The sequence below is a fragment of the Hylaeus anthracinus genome, unplaced genomic scaffold (genome assembly GCF_026225885.1).
Source record: "Hylaeus anthracinus isolate JK02 unplaced genomic scaffold, UHH_iyHylAnth1.0_haploid 3, whole genome shotgun sequence".
Classification (NCBI taxonomy): Eukaryota; Metazoa; Arthropoda; class Insecta; order Hymenoptera; family Colletidae; genus Hylaeus; species Hylaeus anthracinus.
Window position 1 is genome coordinate 7,162,860 of NW_026535284.1, and position 17,806 is coordinate 7,180,665.

The 17,806-nt window shown below is 42.5% G+C and overlaps 1 protein-coding gene across 9 annotated transcripts in view; it reads right to left on the reverse strand.

Moving 5' to 3' along the window:
- Positions 1-11,546: 11,546 nt before the first annotated feature.
- Positions 11,547-17,806, reverse strand: part of LOC128894064 (monocarboxylate transporter 3) — a 44,284-nt gene continuing 38,024 nt past the window's right edge. For all 9 annotated transcript variants that reach the window (XM_054155498.1, XM_054155500.1, XM_054155501.1 and 6 more), the window contains 7 exons: positions 16,448-16,691; positions 15,526-15,724; positions 14,660-14,836; positions 14,335-14,557; positions 13,555-13,794; positions 13,359-13,484; positions 11,547-12,554 (listed from right to left, as the gene is read on the reverse strand). In XM_054155498.1, the coding sequence (XP_054011473.1) occupies positions 12,394-12,554; positions 13,359-13,484; positions 13,555-13,794; positions 14,335-14,557; positions 14,660-14,836; positions 15,526-15,724; positions 16,448-16,691 (1,370 nt within the window). In that variant the 3' untranslated portion in view covers positions 11,547-12,393. The remainder of the gene's footprint in view (positions 12,555-13,358; positions 13,485-13,554; positions 13,795-14,334; positions 14,558-14,659; positions 14,837-15,525; positions 15,725-16,447; positions 16,692-17,806) is intronic.

The window sequence follows — 17,806 nt, forward strand, 5'->3', positions numbered from 1 at the left end:
AATACGTTTTACGCCATGGATAATTATTAGTCACGGTTGATTATTGCTGATATAGGCGCGTTCGCGTGCGCGTCTGCGAGAGAGGGGATGAAGGAGGGGACGGCGAGAGAAACAGAGAAGAATTTATTCCGAAACCTCCACCGTTAGGTTAATCCCTATCCGCAATATGCTCCAAACCGCGAGTAATTAATATTCACAGTTAGTTGTTTCTAATATAGGCGTGTTTATGTGTGTATTTGCGCGAGTGAGGGGGTGAGAAGAGGATGACTAGAGAAACACCAACCCGTGCATCTGCAATATGCACACCATAAATAATTAATATTCACAATCGGTTATCGCTAATTTATGTACGAAAAACAACAAGATTTATTCGAGAACGTGCCCCACGCCGGATTCGTCTGGCGTCTGCAGTGCGCTGGGGGCTTGTAAATATTTAATGTACGCGGTTGGTTGGTAACATGTATCGCGATCGAGAACAGTGGGATCCATTGGTAAATGTTGCAATTAAATTGGTACCCGAATGCAATATTCCTTGGGTGAACAATTAATGTGGCAGTTGGGTATTGGTAATGTGCCGTGATTAAAAATGATGTAGGGGATTATGTAGGGGGATCTGTCGCGAAGCATCCCCATTGGGTTCAAAGATGATGTCTTTCTAGCCTTATTATTTAGGTTGGACCATTGAAAATGGACCTCTTCAGCGTTTATAATTCGTTCATTTAGATTATACAACGAAGTGTATACATATACGAAGTTAAAATTTAAATTAGCCAGGCGCCACACGTGCGCGAGGTAGATGCGCAGCAAACTACTATGGAATTGGTGATGACGGTGAATCGTCGTCTGCGCGTCATCCTTGCGCGTAAACTGTGTTTTAGTGAATTGTTTCTTTGTTAAATTAGGTGCAATATCCTTCGTTCTATAATGGGTCAATAATTAATAATTAATTTGGTTACTATTAACAGGAGAAGGGCCAGCAGAAATGCAAACGTGGAAGTTGCGTAAGAATGAGAAGAAAGAAGAAAGAGGGCTGAAATGACGTTGAAAAGGTGTGAGAGAGACAAAGGGCGAAGAAGACAGACTTCGTTAAAATTCATGCTTTTAGACGAACGCCCTCTGATAGTATTTAACCGGCATGCAAAGTACACACAGTATACAAGTAGTTTAAATAACAGGGCGAAAGTGTTCAACGAAGTATGTAAAATTAAAAAAAAAAAATAAAGAAACAGGGTGAGTAACGAGACACAAAAGACTCGATATTTCTATTCACACTGGAGATAAGGGAAAATTTCATTTCAGCGTTTGGTGTTACTTCGAAGGTCATCGAAGTAATTTTAAATGGAACCACGACTTCGGAATGGAAACCGTCACCACGGTTGTGACACAACCTAGCACAGAAATGATAATAAACCTGGAACGATTTGCATCGGGATAACGATGAAACGGGAATACTTTCCTCAATTTTTATCGTTAAGTTTCTCGGATCGACCATGAATGAAAATTAAAGATCCACGAATAAGAGCATACCGAACATTCACGAAGACCGAAGCGAATTAGAGTCAACACACGTCCATCCCTATTTCCCCAGTAAGCAACCCCCGGCACGCCGAAACGTTGCTTCTCGTTTTCGCCTCGCTTTAGCATGAAGAATCACCTACCATTCGCGAGTTTCGCCGCGATTAGATGGGCCGGCACCGAAGGGTAAGCCCGTGGAAGAGACAGTACCTGGAGAAAGTCGAGGGAAAGACGGTGGTAAGCGGAGCACGGCTACGAGTGAGACGGAATTAAACACGAGGTGGAGGTGAGGAGGTGGAGGAGGAGGAGGAGGAGGAGGAGGAGAAGGGGGAGGGGGAGAAGGGTAGAGACACGCGGATAGAGCGAGAGGACGAAGGAGCCAGCGAGAAGGAAGACGAGAGAACAAGAAGAGAGAGGATGCTGCGGATGTGGAGCGGAGAGAGCTCTAGCTCCGTCTCCGTCTGGCTTCGCCGCAGCGCGTCGCGGCGCATTTCATCCCCCTTTCGAGCCCCGAGCGACCCGCCGCCCGCTACGCCGGTCCCTTCGCCCCTCTAGCGCTACCACGAAACCCCCTACACTAACCCCCGGTTCCATGTCGCAATGTATCTGCAGTCGGAACCAGAGAGACCCCGTTGCCTTCGAGACACAGCCGCGAAAGACGGCTTACAGCCTTTCTTTCCGTGGTTTTTGTCACGCTGCGCAACCCTTGCGCGAACCCCTGCCCTCTTCCTAGACGATCCCATGGGGGACGGGGGAAACAGGGGTCCGTTTGAAGCGAGTTAATAGGTGCTTCAGGAACGGTTTGCGCTGGAGAGTTAGATGGAGGTAATTGCTTTATGAGTACTGCCGAGGAGGGTCTATTGTTTCCCTAGAGGGGGGAGAGGGGGACGAGTAGGCGTTGTGGTGAACGTACTCGATGGTGAAGTTTCGGGGGCGGATTATTCGCGATGGGGTCAAGCATATTGTCTGTGGAGCAAGCGGGGATCAATCTGATGTTCAGGGGGATGTTTAGGGGTGGATTCGCTCGTTAGAGTAACGATTACGGCCGATAGGTAATTATGAAGCGGCGTTTATTGTTTACGAGGGTGTCGATAGGGGGAACTTTATGTGTTTTGTTTTTGGGTTTGTCTCGTAGGGTTGATGAAGAGGGGTTGTGAATTAGTCAACGAGGTCAAGGGTCTTCTAAATAGGGGTAAATTTTGGCGCGAATGTTTGAGGGTAGGTTCTAGAGATCTCTATTTCACGTGTATCAAAATACCCGGGTACACTGGTAATTAGTTAATGGATCCGTGTTTTAATCCGTGCATTTTTAATAGCTAAATACGCGGGTACCCGGATATCGAAATACACGGATATCCAGGTACGTACACGATGATACACGGGTACGATATCCAATTATTTTGATATACAAACTTTTATATAAAAAAGCTATTATTCTATTATATATATATTCTATATATTATATATTATATTCTTATTAATTTTTTTAAAAAATTGACATGCTATAAAATAAATAAATAAAAGAATATATAAACACGAGAAGAATAAATATAACAGAATAAATTTTTTAGTATAATTTGTAAAACTTAATAGTTTACTAGTATTTACTAATTTACTAGTTAAAATAAAGTAATTCAAGTCACGGTTAACAATAGATAATTCGATGTATGCGTATCCGTGTATTTCGATGCACGTGTACGTACCTGGATATCCGTGTATTTCGATACCCGGATACCCGTGTTCTTAATCCCTTAATACACGGTACACGTGTTTACGTTAATATCTGTTCGAAACCGTGATCTCTAGTTGGTTCTTTTTGTTCTGACGATCGTCGAAGACTATCGTTCATTGCCTATACAGGGTGTTCTCGCTAAAGTGTGACAAACGCATATTTCCATAACTATTGATGTTACGAAAAAATTCTTCCGCTGAAAATCAGTAAATTTCGAAACGTTAAAAACCAATAAAAATCGGCTAAATACATTAAGGGTCAATGATTTCGTCGTGAAAAACACTATCGCATGATCCCCCCCCCCAAAAATATATAGTTCCATTTAAAAAAAAACGAAACTTCACCATCGTATCTTTTAAATTAATAATATCAAAAAACTTTCGTTTACGCCGCAATATAGAACCGATTGTATCCTGCAATTTACATATAAACAATTTTTTCGAATCATCAATAGTTATTGAAATATGCGTGTGTCACACTTTAGCATAGACACCCTGTAACGTTGACAAGGGATGGATCTAATTGGGGATATCGTACGATGAATTTCATTGTTTGTCTCACAAACACAGTCGTACATATTAATAGTGACCAGGTGCTATAATTAATACTTTACTCTTTACGACTTTCTGTCTACTGTAATATTATCTTTAGAAATTTTCATGGTCGTTTTATTTCTGAACTCACTCCGTGGGAAGATAATATTTTCAAAACTTTTTTAAGGCTTTTTTAAGGAGTCCTGACTTTATAGGTCCCTAGACGAAGGTAAAAGTAATTAATAATGATGCATCATTTCCGTTATGCCAGTGGAATAATTTCTATTGCTAAGTAATCGTTAATCGTGTTATCGATTAAAAATTAAGAGATGTCTTTGAAGGAAGCCAGATAATTTTGTAACGGAGTGTATATTTCCAGGTTATTATAGGGAATGAGTAGCATCAGACTACCGGCTAATTAAATCCGAGAGCAAACAGTTCCTTGATCCAGAGTTACGAAGCTTCCCATTAGTTCTCGAAGAATGGGTCATGCTTTATCTACGAAAGGGATTACCGAGTGCTCACTGTATATGCCTGTTAGATTAAAATATTATATGTGTACTTGTAGCAATTACAATCGAAGGAAACTTCTTTCAACAAGCATAGAAAAAAATAAAAACAATAATTTATAGCCAGTCAAAATAATAATAATAATAATAAAGCTACTAATAAAACCAATCACGAAATACCGATCCTTCTGCAAGATGTTAAAAGACACTTACACGACTGCATCAACAAAAAATGAAACAACATTTGGAAAACAGAAAAGACGTTAAAAATCCATCGAATAACAGATGACTTTTTCGAACAATCACCCACAGGACACCTCAACAGACTAAAACAAGTCAAAATTACGCGCATCAAAATTGGACATACAAAATACACCCATAAACGCCTACTTGAGAAGACCATGAAACCCACCTGCCGTACGTGCAACGAAATTCTAACAATAGAACACATGATATTTGCCTGTGAAAGTACGAAACCACTCCGCATACGATACGAACTATCCACTAGTTTAAAGGAACCGTGGAGCACAAAAGAAAACTTGAACAAAATAATCCAGCTACTTAAAAATGCACATATATGAACCAACTATCCACTAGTTTAAAGGAACCGTGGAGCACAAAAGAAAACTTGAACAAAATAATCCAGCTACTTAAAAATGCCCATATATGGACCAACATCTAATATTGGTGAAAACCTCATAAGAAACTGTCGCTAATAACCAAAGGTCGATGCGACGGTTAAATATGTAATAGAAAAAAAAAAATCCCAATAATCCATCCTATTATTCGATCAAATAGACCGATTGTTCTCGAGACGAAATCGACTTAACACGTTCACTGCCAGACTAATACTCTTGAAAATTTCTACCGTGATTAAATTTTGTTTACAGACTATCGGAAACTGCGTAACGAAACATTTATTGTGGTATGTAGTTTTGTAACTTCATTAAAATACAAGTATTTCATTCAAGTATACCAAGTATTTAAATTCATTTTCCGTGAGACTTAACTTTCAGAATTAATTTTCGTAGTTTTTCAGAGAAAAGCATTGTCGCCCATATATGGGTGACGTGGCGATCAACGTGTTAAAAACTGAATACTAGAATAACCTTACGAAATTATCCACGATGGACGTCGGGTTAGCAGTGCCAACTTAGCACGTTTCAAGAAAACCGTGTGGTGTGATCGCGAGGCTAATCGAGGCCCCTCGAACGCCTCGCATCGATTCAAAACAAACAGCTCGTCGTATCCTCTTTTAAGTGTTATCGAGCGCCAAATCTCATACGGTATCCGCAGTAAAAACTGATCCTCAGCCGACGAAGGAGCACTCGAGAAAGAGGGTCAGCCGGAGCGAAGGCGGAGCCTACGCTGGACCTAGAGTAGTCGCGGAAAAAGCTCGCGTGCCTCGGAGCACCGCTTTTCATCGGTACGGTTCGGGAAGAAAATGACTTCTATGAATTTCAGCCACCGCGTGTCCCGCAGCTTGATACTGCGAGGAACCATGGCATAGTTAAACTGACATAATGAATATTACACTATACTATATTATTTACTGGACTATTTATGTCATTTGGGAGCCGTCAAGAACCTGGTGCAACTATAAGCACTAGAGGCGCGCGAGATTCCCGAAAATATTCGGGATTCTCGAGAATACACGAGATCCCGCAAAAATCCGGGATTCCCGACAATGTACGGGATATAGAATAATATCTGGGATTTCTAAAAGTGTTGTTATTCTTGAAAATTTCAGCGATCCGAATGTACGGGATTTCGAAATTCCCGGGAATTCCAAACATTTACGGGATCTCGAGATTCTCGGGAATCCCGAATGGTTTCGGGATCCCGGAAATTCACGGGAATCCCGGATGTATTCGGGATTTTGAAATTCTCGGGATTCTATCCCGATCCCGGGAGGAATTCCCGTCCCGGCCGGGATCCCGCACACGATCCGGGATCCCTAATAAACACGTATTTCTATACTGGTAATGTTATATAGCAACGTATTTTTTTTACGTCTCGTTTGCTAGCTGAGGTGGTCCAGCTTTCGTCGGCGGATTATCGACGCGTTTATCCAAAGTGATAATGATGTTTCATTTCCGTTATACCAGTGGAATAATTTCTATTGCTAAATAATCATTAATCGTGTTATCGATTAAAAATTAGGAGGTGTCTTTGAAGGAAGCCAGATAATTTCGTAATTTTCGATCATTTTCGACGATAAGCAGAACCAAGGGGACACCACGACGTCGTCTAAACATTGGATAAGGGCCCTGAGAGCGAGCCCTGACTAGGAGAGGAAAGCGGAGAGTCCACTTATTCGACAACCTCGAAAACGATCGGACGCGCCTACACGGAGTTTTATATTTTGCAATTGAATAAAGACTTTAATAAACACCATATTGTATCATAAGAAAATTAGTTATCTTACAATAATTTGAATCACTTCTTGATAAATGGGGTCGTACCTCAAGGTCAGGGATTTTTATGATATCCAGGTATTTTGTAATTTAAGCTAAATTAGGGCAGGTTTATTTATCCAGGTTGGTATTTGTTTAAAAAATACTAGTAGGTCAAAGATGTTGCATCACGTTTCGAAGAAACCTGCGCTTCGCAAATGAATTTTTATCTGAGAAACTATTAAAGATACGACACTGTACTTTCTCTTGTTTCAATGGAGAAGGATGTACCTCTAAGAAAATATTTTTCTAGAACCACAAGAACGATCTCTAAATGTCGTATAGTAATTCTAATCCAAAACAAAATGTGCACACTCCGACGAAAATATACTCCATCCAAAGATACATAATTATTAACCCTTTGCGCTCGGATGGCGCCTCCAAGGCGACATATATAATTTAAAAGTGATTCTGTGAACATACAATTTCAAATTCACTTACGTCAGAATACAACTAATTGAAATAATAATACATCGAGTCGTGAACGTTCGTAGATGTTTTTCTTCGAAGTAGAGTTTTTGGTTTCACAGAAATTTATTATAAAAATGGACTGGATTTGATTCTATAGAAAAATGCATCGAGCGCAACGGGTTAATATACAATGTATAAATACAGGGTGTCCCAAAAATGTTGGAAATCCTTGAGAAGGGTGGTTCGGGGGGTGATTTGAAACAACTTTTTCCTTAGCGAAAATGTGGTTCGAGGCTTCATTAAGGAGATATTAAACAGAAAACCCTGACCAATCAGAGCGTGAGTATCCGGTGGAGCGGTCGCGCTCTGATTGGTTAAAGTTTTCTGTTAATATCTCCTTCACGAAGCCTCGGATAACATTTTTGCTAAGGAAAAAGTTGTTTCAAACCACCCCCCAAACCACCCCTTTCAAAGACTTCCAATATTTTTGTGACACCCTGTATACGTCGTCAAATGTAGTATGTTCCTCAGATCTCAATACCTTTCCAGACAAAAAAATGCAAATCACATTCAAAGACCAACAGTCCTCAACCTAACCTAAACCTCGATAAATTCCGACTAATCGCACACGTCTTGTCAGAGACCAGTATCGACGCGTTTCTTTTTATTTTCGTTTTCAATTACCTGCAGTCGAACAGCCACAGCATCGCGGAGGGGGCAATTTAGTTGGACCCAGGCCGTAAAATGGAATTGCACGGGTGCGGTATTTATGACTTTGTTCATTGCACCCGTAGCTCGGGGAAGTCTTCCACGCGGCGAGGTCTTTTCCTCGCGCGACCATGCCCGGGCATAAATTATTGCCGTTCGTTAAACACCGCTCCTCTTTTCGTCGACCTTCTTCTTTGAACTTACGTCGGGGACACGTTTCTTTTCGCGAACGCTGCGCAAACGCGCGCAACTTTCATAGAAATTCCTTGGTACAGGCTCACCTTGGACGGGGAAGGTCTGGGAACACAGGTAAGGTAAGAGGAAGAGAATATTAATACAGAGGCTACGAAAGATGTGAGCAAACGATTGCTCGATGATTCGGGAGACTCACGTCGTTTGGAGAGGAAGGAAAATCGATTTTTCGTCGAGACGATCTCGATTCCAGTCGTGTAAAGCTGTCCCTCAATCTTTTTGAAAAACTCAACATTTTCTTTTTGCCTACGTTTGCTCATTGCTCACGAATGCTCAATTGGAATTTTCGTTTGCCTCTCTTTAGTTCGAAAGATACACGCAATCCAAAATTGAGCAGTGTGAAGCTGTCCCCCTCTTTTTGAAAAACTCCAAATTTTCTTTTTGCCTACGTTTGCTCATCGTTTGCTCGCGAATGGTCAATTGGAGTTTTCGTTTGCAAAATGGGGGACTAGTGTGAAGCTGGTCCCACCCAAATTGAATCGCGTATATCTTTTGAACTAAAGAGGTGCTGATGGTGGAAATGAAAATTCCAATTGAACATTCGTGAGCAAACGATGAACAAACGTATGCAAAAAGAAAGTTTTGAGTTTTTCAAAAATGGGGGGCCAGCTTCGCACGGCTCTCGGTTCTATGGACGTCCGTTTGCGTGGCCGAGGGGAGTGCGTTTCTCTCTTTCGTTCGCGCACAAGTTGTTGGATATTCATGACCGAACGTTTTTACATAATTGCAGTCGACTTCTAACATCCTTCGAGACTCGTCACGGATGATTTACGAGGTGGTCGTCGAATGCTGTTATTATCTAGGTAATTCTTTTCGAATCCGTTCGATTTTGATAGACTGGATGCAGGCGAGGAAACACTTGTTGCGACACTTTATGTGTGCCAATGATGGTAGACGATGAATAATTGCTGGCAGTTGATTCTTGACGACGACCGACGACGGCTGATGACGATTGGCTCTGTAGATTTATACAAAAATAGATATACACGAAATAGTGCTAAAATTGTGGTGATTTGTCAAAATAATTTCGGTGAATGTACAATAAATGGAATAAAACTATTCGGCCACTTCCAGAACCGTCTGTGTTCCTATTAGACCTGCCAACTATAATTCCAAAGGAGTGCGATCAAGACGTAACGAAATGCAACAAGTGCCAGTTAATGAAGTCGCCGCGTAGATTAATAAATTTAAAAATGACCGGCACGTTGTTATTGGCAATGAAAGATAAAAAGGCGCAGCCAATTAAACGCTAGAATTACGTTCCTCTGACGTTTGATAGGAGTGGTAGGACAAAAGAAACACAGACGGCGACTGGCGAACGACACGGAAAATTTCTGTAGACACACTTTGCGGCCTTAATAGTTCGCACCAGCGATGGACAAAACTCCAGACTTCGAATAAATCTGAAATATGTCAAGAAACGTTAAAAATAGGAAACGACATTTTAGGTTCGAAGTCAGTCCATCACTGATTCGCACTAAACACGTCGACATTTTATCTCCCCTTCGCCACGAGTCCCTAATCACACCGAGTGAAACACACACCGTTCGTATGAGTCCATTTTTATTGTGTACAGGGCGTATTGCAACGTTTCGGGCATCGCTTAGGAAGGATGCCACACATTATAATATATCTCATACACAGCGCGAATTTCAAATATATATATAATATAAATCTGCACTATGCTTATTCTTCGTTCAAAAACGAGTCGAAAATGTAGAATAAATCTTTCTCGTACGATCCTTCGTTCTCGAGGAAACTGACCACGAAGTCTGTCCCCTCGATCCAGCATGGCGGCGGATCAACCCAACGACGTTCGAAGTTATTTTCCACGAGAAAGGAGGCTCCGTTTAAAAAATGCTATTTCACCTTTTCGACTCGTTTTTTAACGAGGAATCGTTTTAAATTATCTCGCGCTTCGTATAGGAACGCAGACGAATGATCTCTGCGTCGAACGATTGGAAATGGCGCGACTAGTGACGATCGCGCTTCGAGACGGATTCCATCGGGTCTGCAACACTAAAAATAATTAATTAGGAACAGTAGGAACGGATTTCATTTTTGAGCAAGTCCTTACGCTTACAGGGGAGGGGGGAGATCGTTCAGACCTTGGCGATAGTTAATTAACACTATAAGTATCAGGGCGTCGCAGCAAATATTGCCGATTTTAAATACGTTATCTTCCGAGTATTTTTGGAACGAAGTGTACATATTACTGCGCTAAATAATTGATACTCCGATAGTCGATGCATCGCAGAAAAGGACAAACGATTGCAAGGTCGCTAGAATTATTAATAATACAGTATTATTAATACCGACAGTTTTTTAAACGGACAATATTTTCCGGACACCCTAATAGCACTTGGTAAAAACGGATGGACGGTCCATCGAGATTACGCGTACCCGTTTGTGCAAGTACGTACGCCTTTAACGCCCGGGTCACGTGGTCGTAAGCTCGCGGCAGTTCGTTTTCAAAGGTACACAACTATAGCAAAAATATATCGATGTTTAAAGGTCGCATGCTCAGCTGCTTATCTGACTCGCGAACACGCGAATGTTCAATAAGAACATATAGTCGAAACTCTCTCTTCGACATCTCCCATGATTCTTATCGACACCATCGACTGTCACGCATAGATGACATCGCTTTTCACTGCGATGACATTACTTTCACTTTAAACAATGAATCCAAGTAAAGTGGCACGTTAAGTAGAGCAAATCTGGATCAGATTTGTGAATTTACAAAAATAAGTACTATGACAAATCTCGAGTTACGGGGGTCTTCGATTGTCTGTAGGAAGCTTCGTGGACATTGGTCTGGCACTTGCGTTAATCGTTTCAGAATAACGAGGGAACGAATACAATTTTTAGGGGTCGATGGAGGGATTGTTTATTTATTTCTTGAGGACCTCCAGGTGTATTAAAATCGAGCGGAGAAGTTTTTTTTTTATTTAACGAGTAATAGTACAAAGAGCATTATTATGGAGCTAGTTGAACTCAACCAGTAGAGGATAGTCAGGTACTAATAAACTAGTGAGTAATTGGACTGTTCGAACGATTGATAGCCTCGGGGCTCAGGAAAGCCAGGCATAGTGATCAGCCTTAACATAAGCCTTATTGATGAGTACAATTAACCCAGGACGAAACGCGGTAATATTGCTCTCTGTACGTAGCGAACCGGTATCACCGAATGATGTACCGAATAGGGAGAAAACTATTCTTCGACAAATTGGGACTTGCAAATTGGGACTTGCAAATTGGGACTTGAAAATTTGCAGGGATAAACCTGTTCTTGGATAAAAAGAACTTACTCCTTACTGAACGTACACTCTCGTCTGTTAATCTCACTAGTGGTTTGTCGTTTGAATAAAATGGTACTCGACGATGGGCCCGTGTGCTGCGTTTCACGCGTGGGAGCGTGGCTTCTGAGTAACCTCGGAACTGTGCTCAAGGAGGATAAATAAAAATTACGGAGGTTGTAGGATGTATAAAAATGTACCCAAAGATCTGAGTACCCCTGAGACTGTGCTCGTGGAAGATAAAAGGGACAGACACACAGGGCGTAGGATGTACAAAAATGTGGTGCTGTCGTAGGCTGGTGGGGACTGGGTGGTGAACTGTTGCAGCGATCACTGGAGTAAGTGGTCACCCTAGCAAGTGATCGGAAAAAGTGGTCACTAGAGTAAGTGGTCACTGGCACAAGTGGTCACTTGAACTAACGACAATGCTGCATTTTTCTCTATTTCCTAGATGGTCATCCACCCTTCGTGCTGCAAAGAGTTACCCCTCTATCGCATGACTCCCCATTCTAGCCTCTTAAACCTGCCAAAAGAAATCACTCCTCACCTACAACCTACACATCCCTCAACAGACCTGAACATTCTCAATGACTCACGCTAAACATTCTCAACTCTATAGAAACACTTTCAATTGAGTTCCCCAGTTCGAAGCATGTAGTAGAGAGTTGAGGCGTTCCTCGTCGATAGAGGGTTTGGTCGACGCAAGCAGTCTCGTTTGGACGGCAACTCGCCTAACTCGGAGGCTGGCCTATTGCACTGGCTCCAACGCGCGCTGGGCCTTTGATATTTCCAAGACCTTTCGTTCCGTAGTCTCAGGCTGGCTCGTAGATCGCATGCACTCCGCTGCGGCGGGGATTAATTATCGATCCGAGCGCGCTCGCTATAAATTATTACGCATTAGTATGTACAAACACATCGCCTCGACGGCGAAAGGAATAGACTTCAGTCTACGGGTGTCTCGACGGATTCGGCTCTCGATCAGGATTTCGACGGATCTTCCGCGATCGGGTCGCTGCACTTCTTCGTCTCCCACAAGTTGATCCTCTTTAGGGGGTAGCAGATCAAAGCTGAAACGAGGATCAAACTTCCGGATAGATAGAAGGAGGCGTCGTAGCTCCCCGTGGCATCCATGAAGACACCTAAAACATTAACCGAAAGATACTTAGCTTTCGTAGTTAGCGTTGCGTGTGTCGACATGTATACTTCCTCTGGTGTGTTCGATTAAAATATTTGCGTATGATAACAAAAGTAGCTCTTGTTAATAATCAAAGAGGTATCAATTAACAAGATTGCCTAGAGAATAGCGCACGAACACTTTCACTTTGTTTACCGGAGCAGTTCTACCGCGAAATTGCTGAAATGCCAGAGATTAGATAAACGCCGAGTGTGTTTATCGATCTAATACGCAGCTTTAACAGCGTAGGCAGCTCGTCAACCAGAACGTACCTTTCCCTATAAATCAAACGTCTGGGGAATCATAATGTTATGCGTCGAAACTCACCTCGAACGTTGGACAAATATGTTTAAAATAACCGAGCGTGGAACTAAGTATTGTCCTCGATCCTCAAGGTCTATTTAGAGCGGTGTATTCGAAAATGTATCTCGACTACAATTAATTCCATCGACTTAGTGTTGCAATTGGCGAGCGATATTCAAATCGTACATTTTAGAATTATGATTAGACTGCGCGTTTGTCGGGATTGTTCCTACAGTCTGTGGAAACCAAACGTAATCTAGGCTTAACTGTCACTCGAATACAGAATCACTTGCAAAGATTACTTCGCTTCGTTAGCCAGGAATTCTTGCCGCATACCTCAACGACTAATCTAGGCTACTAATGGCCAACATTCCTTTCAGAAAGGTGCAATTAACGACCGAGAATCCGATTTTTTCTAACTCCTGGCTACTAGCGTCCCTGAAAGCGATCGATAATTTCTAATCACCTGCGATAGGCGCGCCTATGGCAGCCGCCACGCCTTGGAACAGAAGAAGCAGTCCGAACGCGTTGGTCAATTTCTCCAGCCCCAGGAGGTCTACCACGAGGATCGATCTCAGAGAGGCGAACACGGCTGGAAAGAAATTACATTATAAAACTTGGTTCCGTAATCGGTTTGTAATATTTCTGGAAGCGATACTTACATATACTGATGCCAAAGCTGGCTGCATAGAAGAATTGGTAGCCCTGGGAGAGCGACAGACCGGAGCACATGGTCAGGATGCCACCGGTGCTAATGAATATGTTGTTGACGACCAGGGCGTCGACGCCAGGTAAGCTACTGGCCATGCCACAGACGACACGACCGATTGTGTTACCGATGCCGATCACGGAGACTAGGAACATCGCTGTGGATGGCTCCATACCTGCCAGCTTGGCTCGATCTGCAACAATCAAGCAAGAACAATTCAGTTTATCGATTTACTTCGAGTTCCCTTAGGCTTGGGTGGAATTTCTGGTCTGGGTTATGTCTAGGTTAGATCTAAGCTAGGTTTTCATCAGTGGAGGTCACGGAGGTACTTTTTAGACTCCCTGTAGATTGCAGAAAATTTTTTGCGACGTTTCAACACTTCAGACAATTTCAAGAAACGTTGCAAGACTCCAGAAAATTAAATGCAACACGTTTCAAGTTTCAAGGCTCTAGAAAATTAAATGCACCACGTTTCAAAGCTCCAGAAAATGTTGAGCAACATTTCAAAATTCCAGAAAATTTCAAGCAACGTTTCAGGACTCCAGAAAATTAAATGCAACAGGTTTCAAGACTCCAGAAAATTGACTGCATCAGGATTCAAAGATTCGGTTCCTGGGCAACGCAGGATGCCTCAAAAGAGGGTACAATGAACTTTGTTATTACGAGGTGGTTGCTATTCCAAGGATTACGCGGACCAAATGCTGAGGGGCAGTATTGAGGCTCTATACGGTACCTGGGACATACATGAAGGGTGTATAGAAGCCCATCATGGTGAGTCCGCCAGAGATGGCCAGAATGAGGAACGAGGGGCTCTTCAGGAGGCTCAGGTCAAGCATGGTGGTAAGTATACGCCTCACGCTCTCAGGACAGAGGTAGCAGCTTCCGCTTTCTTCTTCGGCAACGTCTGTAGCCGTTGGTAGACGCGTGACGGACATGTGATATCCCACGGACGATTGCTATGAAAATCATGGTCGATATCTCAATTCATAACTCCAAGTGCAATTATCAGGCCCTGCTTAGAACCTTCTACCCCTATTTCATCTGAGAAAAATTCTCACCTGGGACTTGTAGTGGGGCAACCTGTTCAGAGATCCTCCGTAGAAGATGTCGTCCCTGTAGAACGGTCGCTGTGGATCCTTGTTGAGGTTGTTCCGCCTGTTGCCCACCTTGAGGGACTTCTGGCTGCACTCGGAGTCTGCGCGCAGGCGTCTCCCGCTGATCGTGTGCCTGCGAATCTGCCAACAACATCCCCGCTTAACCAGAACGCACTGTTATCGCGATTAAATGACTCCTGCTGGCACAGGACGCTCCATTATGTCCGCGGTACGTCTTCATTTCGAGCTACCGCGGGTTGACCAATTAGCGAGCTCGTTAGTCACGATCCCGTGACTCGCCAGATTCCTCCTCAACAAGTGAGGACTGTTTGGCGACCATCTAACGGCGTGATCAAACTGGAGAGTCATTTTTATAGATTGTCGGATGAACCTTGAACGTCTGAATGTGCTGGTCGTAGGAACGAGACGTTTAGGAACTTTTGGGACTTGGGAGGTGATAGCTCGTACTGTTTAGGGGTGGATTTTGGCAGGGTGGACTGTTCGAGGTTAGATTTTCGTAGAGTGTACTGTTCAAGGCTAAATTTTACAAGGCTGTACTGTTCGAGACTCGATTTTACAATCTTGTCCTGTTCAAGGCTGTATGATTCAATGCTAGATTTTACGAAGCTGTACTGTTCAAGGCTAGATTTTTATAGAGTGTACTGTTCAAGGCTCGATTTTACTATACTGTTATGTTCATGGCTAAATGTTACAAGGCTGTACTGTTCAAGGCACGATTTTACAAAGCTGTACTCTTCAAGACTCTCCAGTCTCTGCTCTCTACAATAGAACAGCCACAGAATAAAGTTGCTAGAGAACGATGGACTCACCGTGGGCACTTTGCCGTTCAGTCTTTCCACATCGCCACCCAGAAGATTGTTCTCTTCCTCGATGCTCTTCTCATCCATGGTGACGTCGAGATCTGGGTATATGGGGACGGACATCCTCTTCTCGGAACTGCTCAGCTTCCTCTCGAGCACAGGCAGCTCCACGTGCACCTTGTGCAAAGAGTGCAGAGACTTGGAGGCGCTGAAACGGAGGAGTTTCTGGTATCAGTTCTTTCTTCTATCTTTAAAACTCGGCTCACGACTCATTTAAGGTCTATTTACACATATCCGTAACGTGTCAGTTCCGTATCCGTACCGTATCAGTAACGTCACAGGGCGGTGTCGGACGTATGTGAACATGCCCGTTCAAAAACAACAGAAGAATATTTAAAATCTATAGACATATGAAGATATAAACCGAGCCTTTATACGTCAGGTAACTGATAATCAGTGATCCTCGATCTGTTTTCTCTAAAAATTGAAACTAATATTAACCATTCTCTGATACTATTTTGGTTATTTAATATATTCTTGTATGTGCATAATAATAAAAATACTACAGTCTTTCTATTATCTTTTACCAAGATAGTGTTACGGAATGGTTAATATTGGTTTCAATTTTTAGAAAAAAAAGGTCGAGGATCACTAACTGTATTCAATTGCCCTCGTACAAAGGCTCGGTCTATATTTTCATATGTCTATGTTAAAATCACTGACACTGCTGGAACATTACGGAACTGAACGGATACGGAACTGACACGTTACGGATACGTGTAAAGAGACCTTTAAGCGTTCAAAGTTTATACGAAACTCAGCGTTAGCTTCTCTCCCCCGCTCTGTTTATCAATTTTACGTTACCAATGATTCGTGGGGTTCGAGATTCATACAGAGGAGTTTATTAGATAAGAAAGATTTAATTTATTACTATACTATGTTGGGGTTGCTGCCTAGCAGCTCGGCAGCAGTCGGATACTCCGTGTTGTTGTTCGTGCCGAAGAAACCGTTTCTGGTCGGTTGGACGCAGTGCAACGACGCCGTGGACAATCCCTTCGCCATCAAGCTGCTCTTCATCTCTAAGCCAACGTTCTCTGGAGCGGACTTCACTTTGATCCTCGTTGGTTTCAGTGGTCGAAACATCGCACCGAAAATGGAGCAGTTCAGCAGCATCCCTGGAAAATTCAGAACAAGTCTCTGATCCACGATCATCCGGCGTTTCTTCCACGGGTGGTCACCGAGCTCGAGACTAAAGTTAAGTGGCGTTTCTATCTTTTGGAGCGTTGCAGAGATCTTCAAAGGTATTCTTGTTGGTGTGGGTTCGTTTCTTTATTTGTATCGTCGGAAAATTATTATTTAAATTGGAATTGCAGTTGATATTTTGGTAAATCTTACGTTTAGGGGAGGTAGCTTGACCTTGAACTTGACATATGTTGTCAAGGACACCCTGCTGAGTAACACCCAAGAGACTTAAGCCGTCGGAGGGTTTTTATTAAAAAGTTATTAGCATATAAATATAGATCACTATATTTTTCCTCATCACTGCATCGTAACTGTAACGTAACTTGCTTAATCTATGCATGATTAGATGTGCTCCACGGAAATTTCTAAATCTCAACCTATCCTACCGGTCCTTCTTCTTTCAAGACACCTTAAAAATCCAATCAGTTTCATCGGATCAATTATTATTGCAATTCTCTCGAAGACGAACATGTTAAGTCTGTTTCGAATGTTTTCGTTAGGCGGAATAATCAATTTTACCTTTCGACACGTCTAACACTTGAAATCCTCATTTCTGATGCGGCCTCTACGACTCTAAGCAAATCAACGTCAATTTCTGAGAAGCGTAAGTTGTTATTCCTATCATCTCGTGTTTTACTTTGTACAACACCATCCATTACAGTTGCACCTCGTCGCGCATACATTAACATAAAGACACACTACAACGGTTCTAACTTGTTCCGAGAGCTTGTATCATGTACGAATAAAGATCGCGCTCCTAGCTAAAACCTACACTAACTAACCAATTAGTATTAGTGACTAGTAACAGACCAGGTACGAATAATACGAGAAATCAAAACAAAACAGTACATGATTTTTATATGCTAATAACTCTTTAATCAAAATCATCCGGCTGCTAAAGCCTCTTCGGTGTTATTCGGGAGGGTGCTCTTGACAATATATGTCAAGGTCAAGGTCATCGGAGCTGCCTCCCCTAAATGCAAGGTTTACCGATAATTTTCCTTGTGTAACGATACGTTACTTCTCATTTCGATGGAATTTATAATTT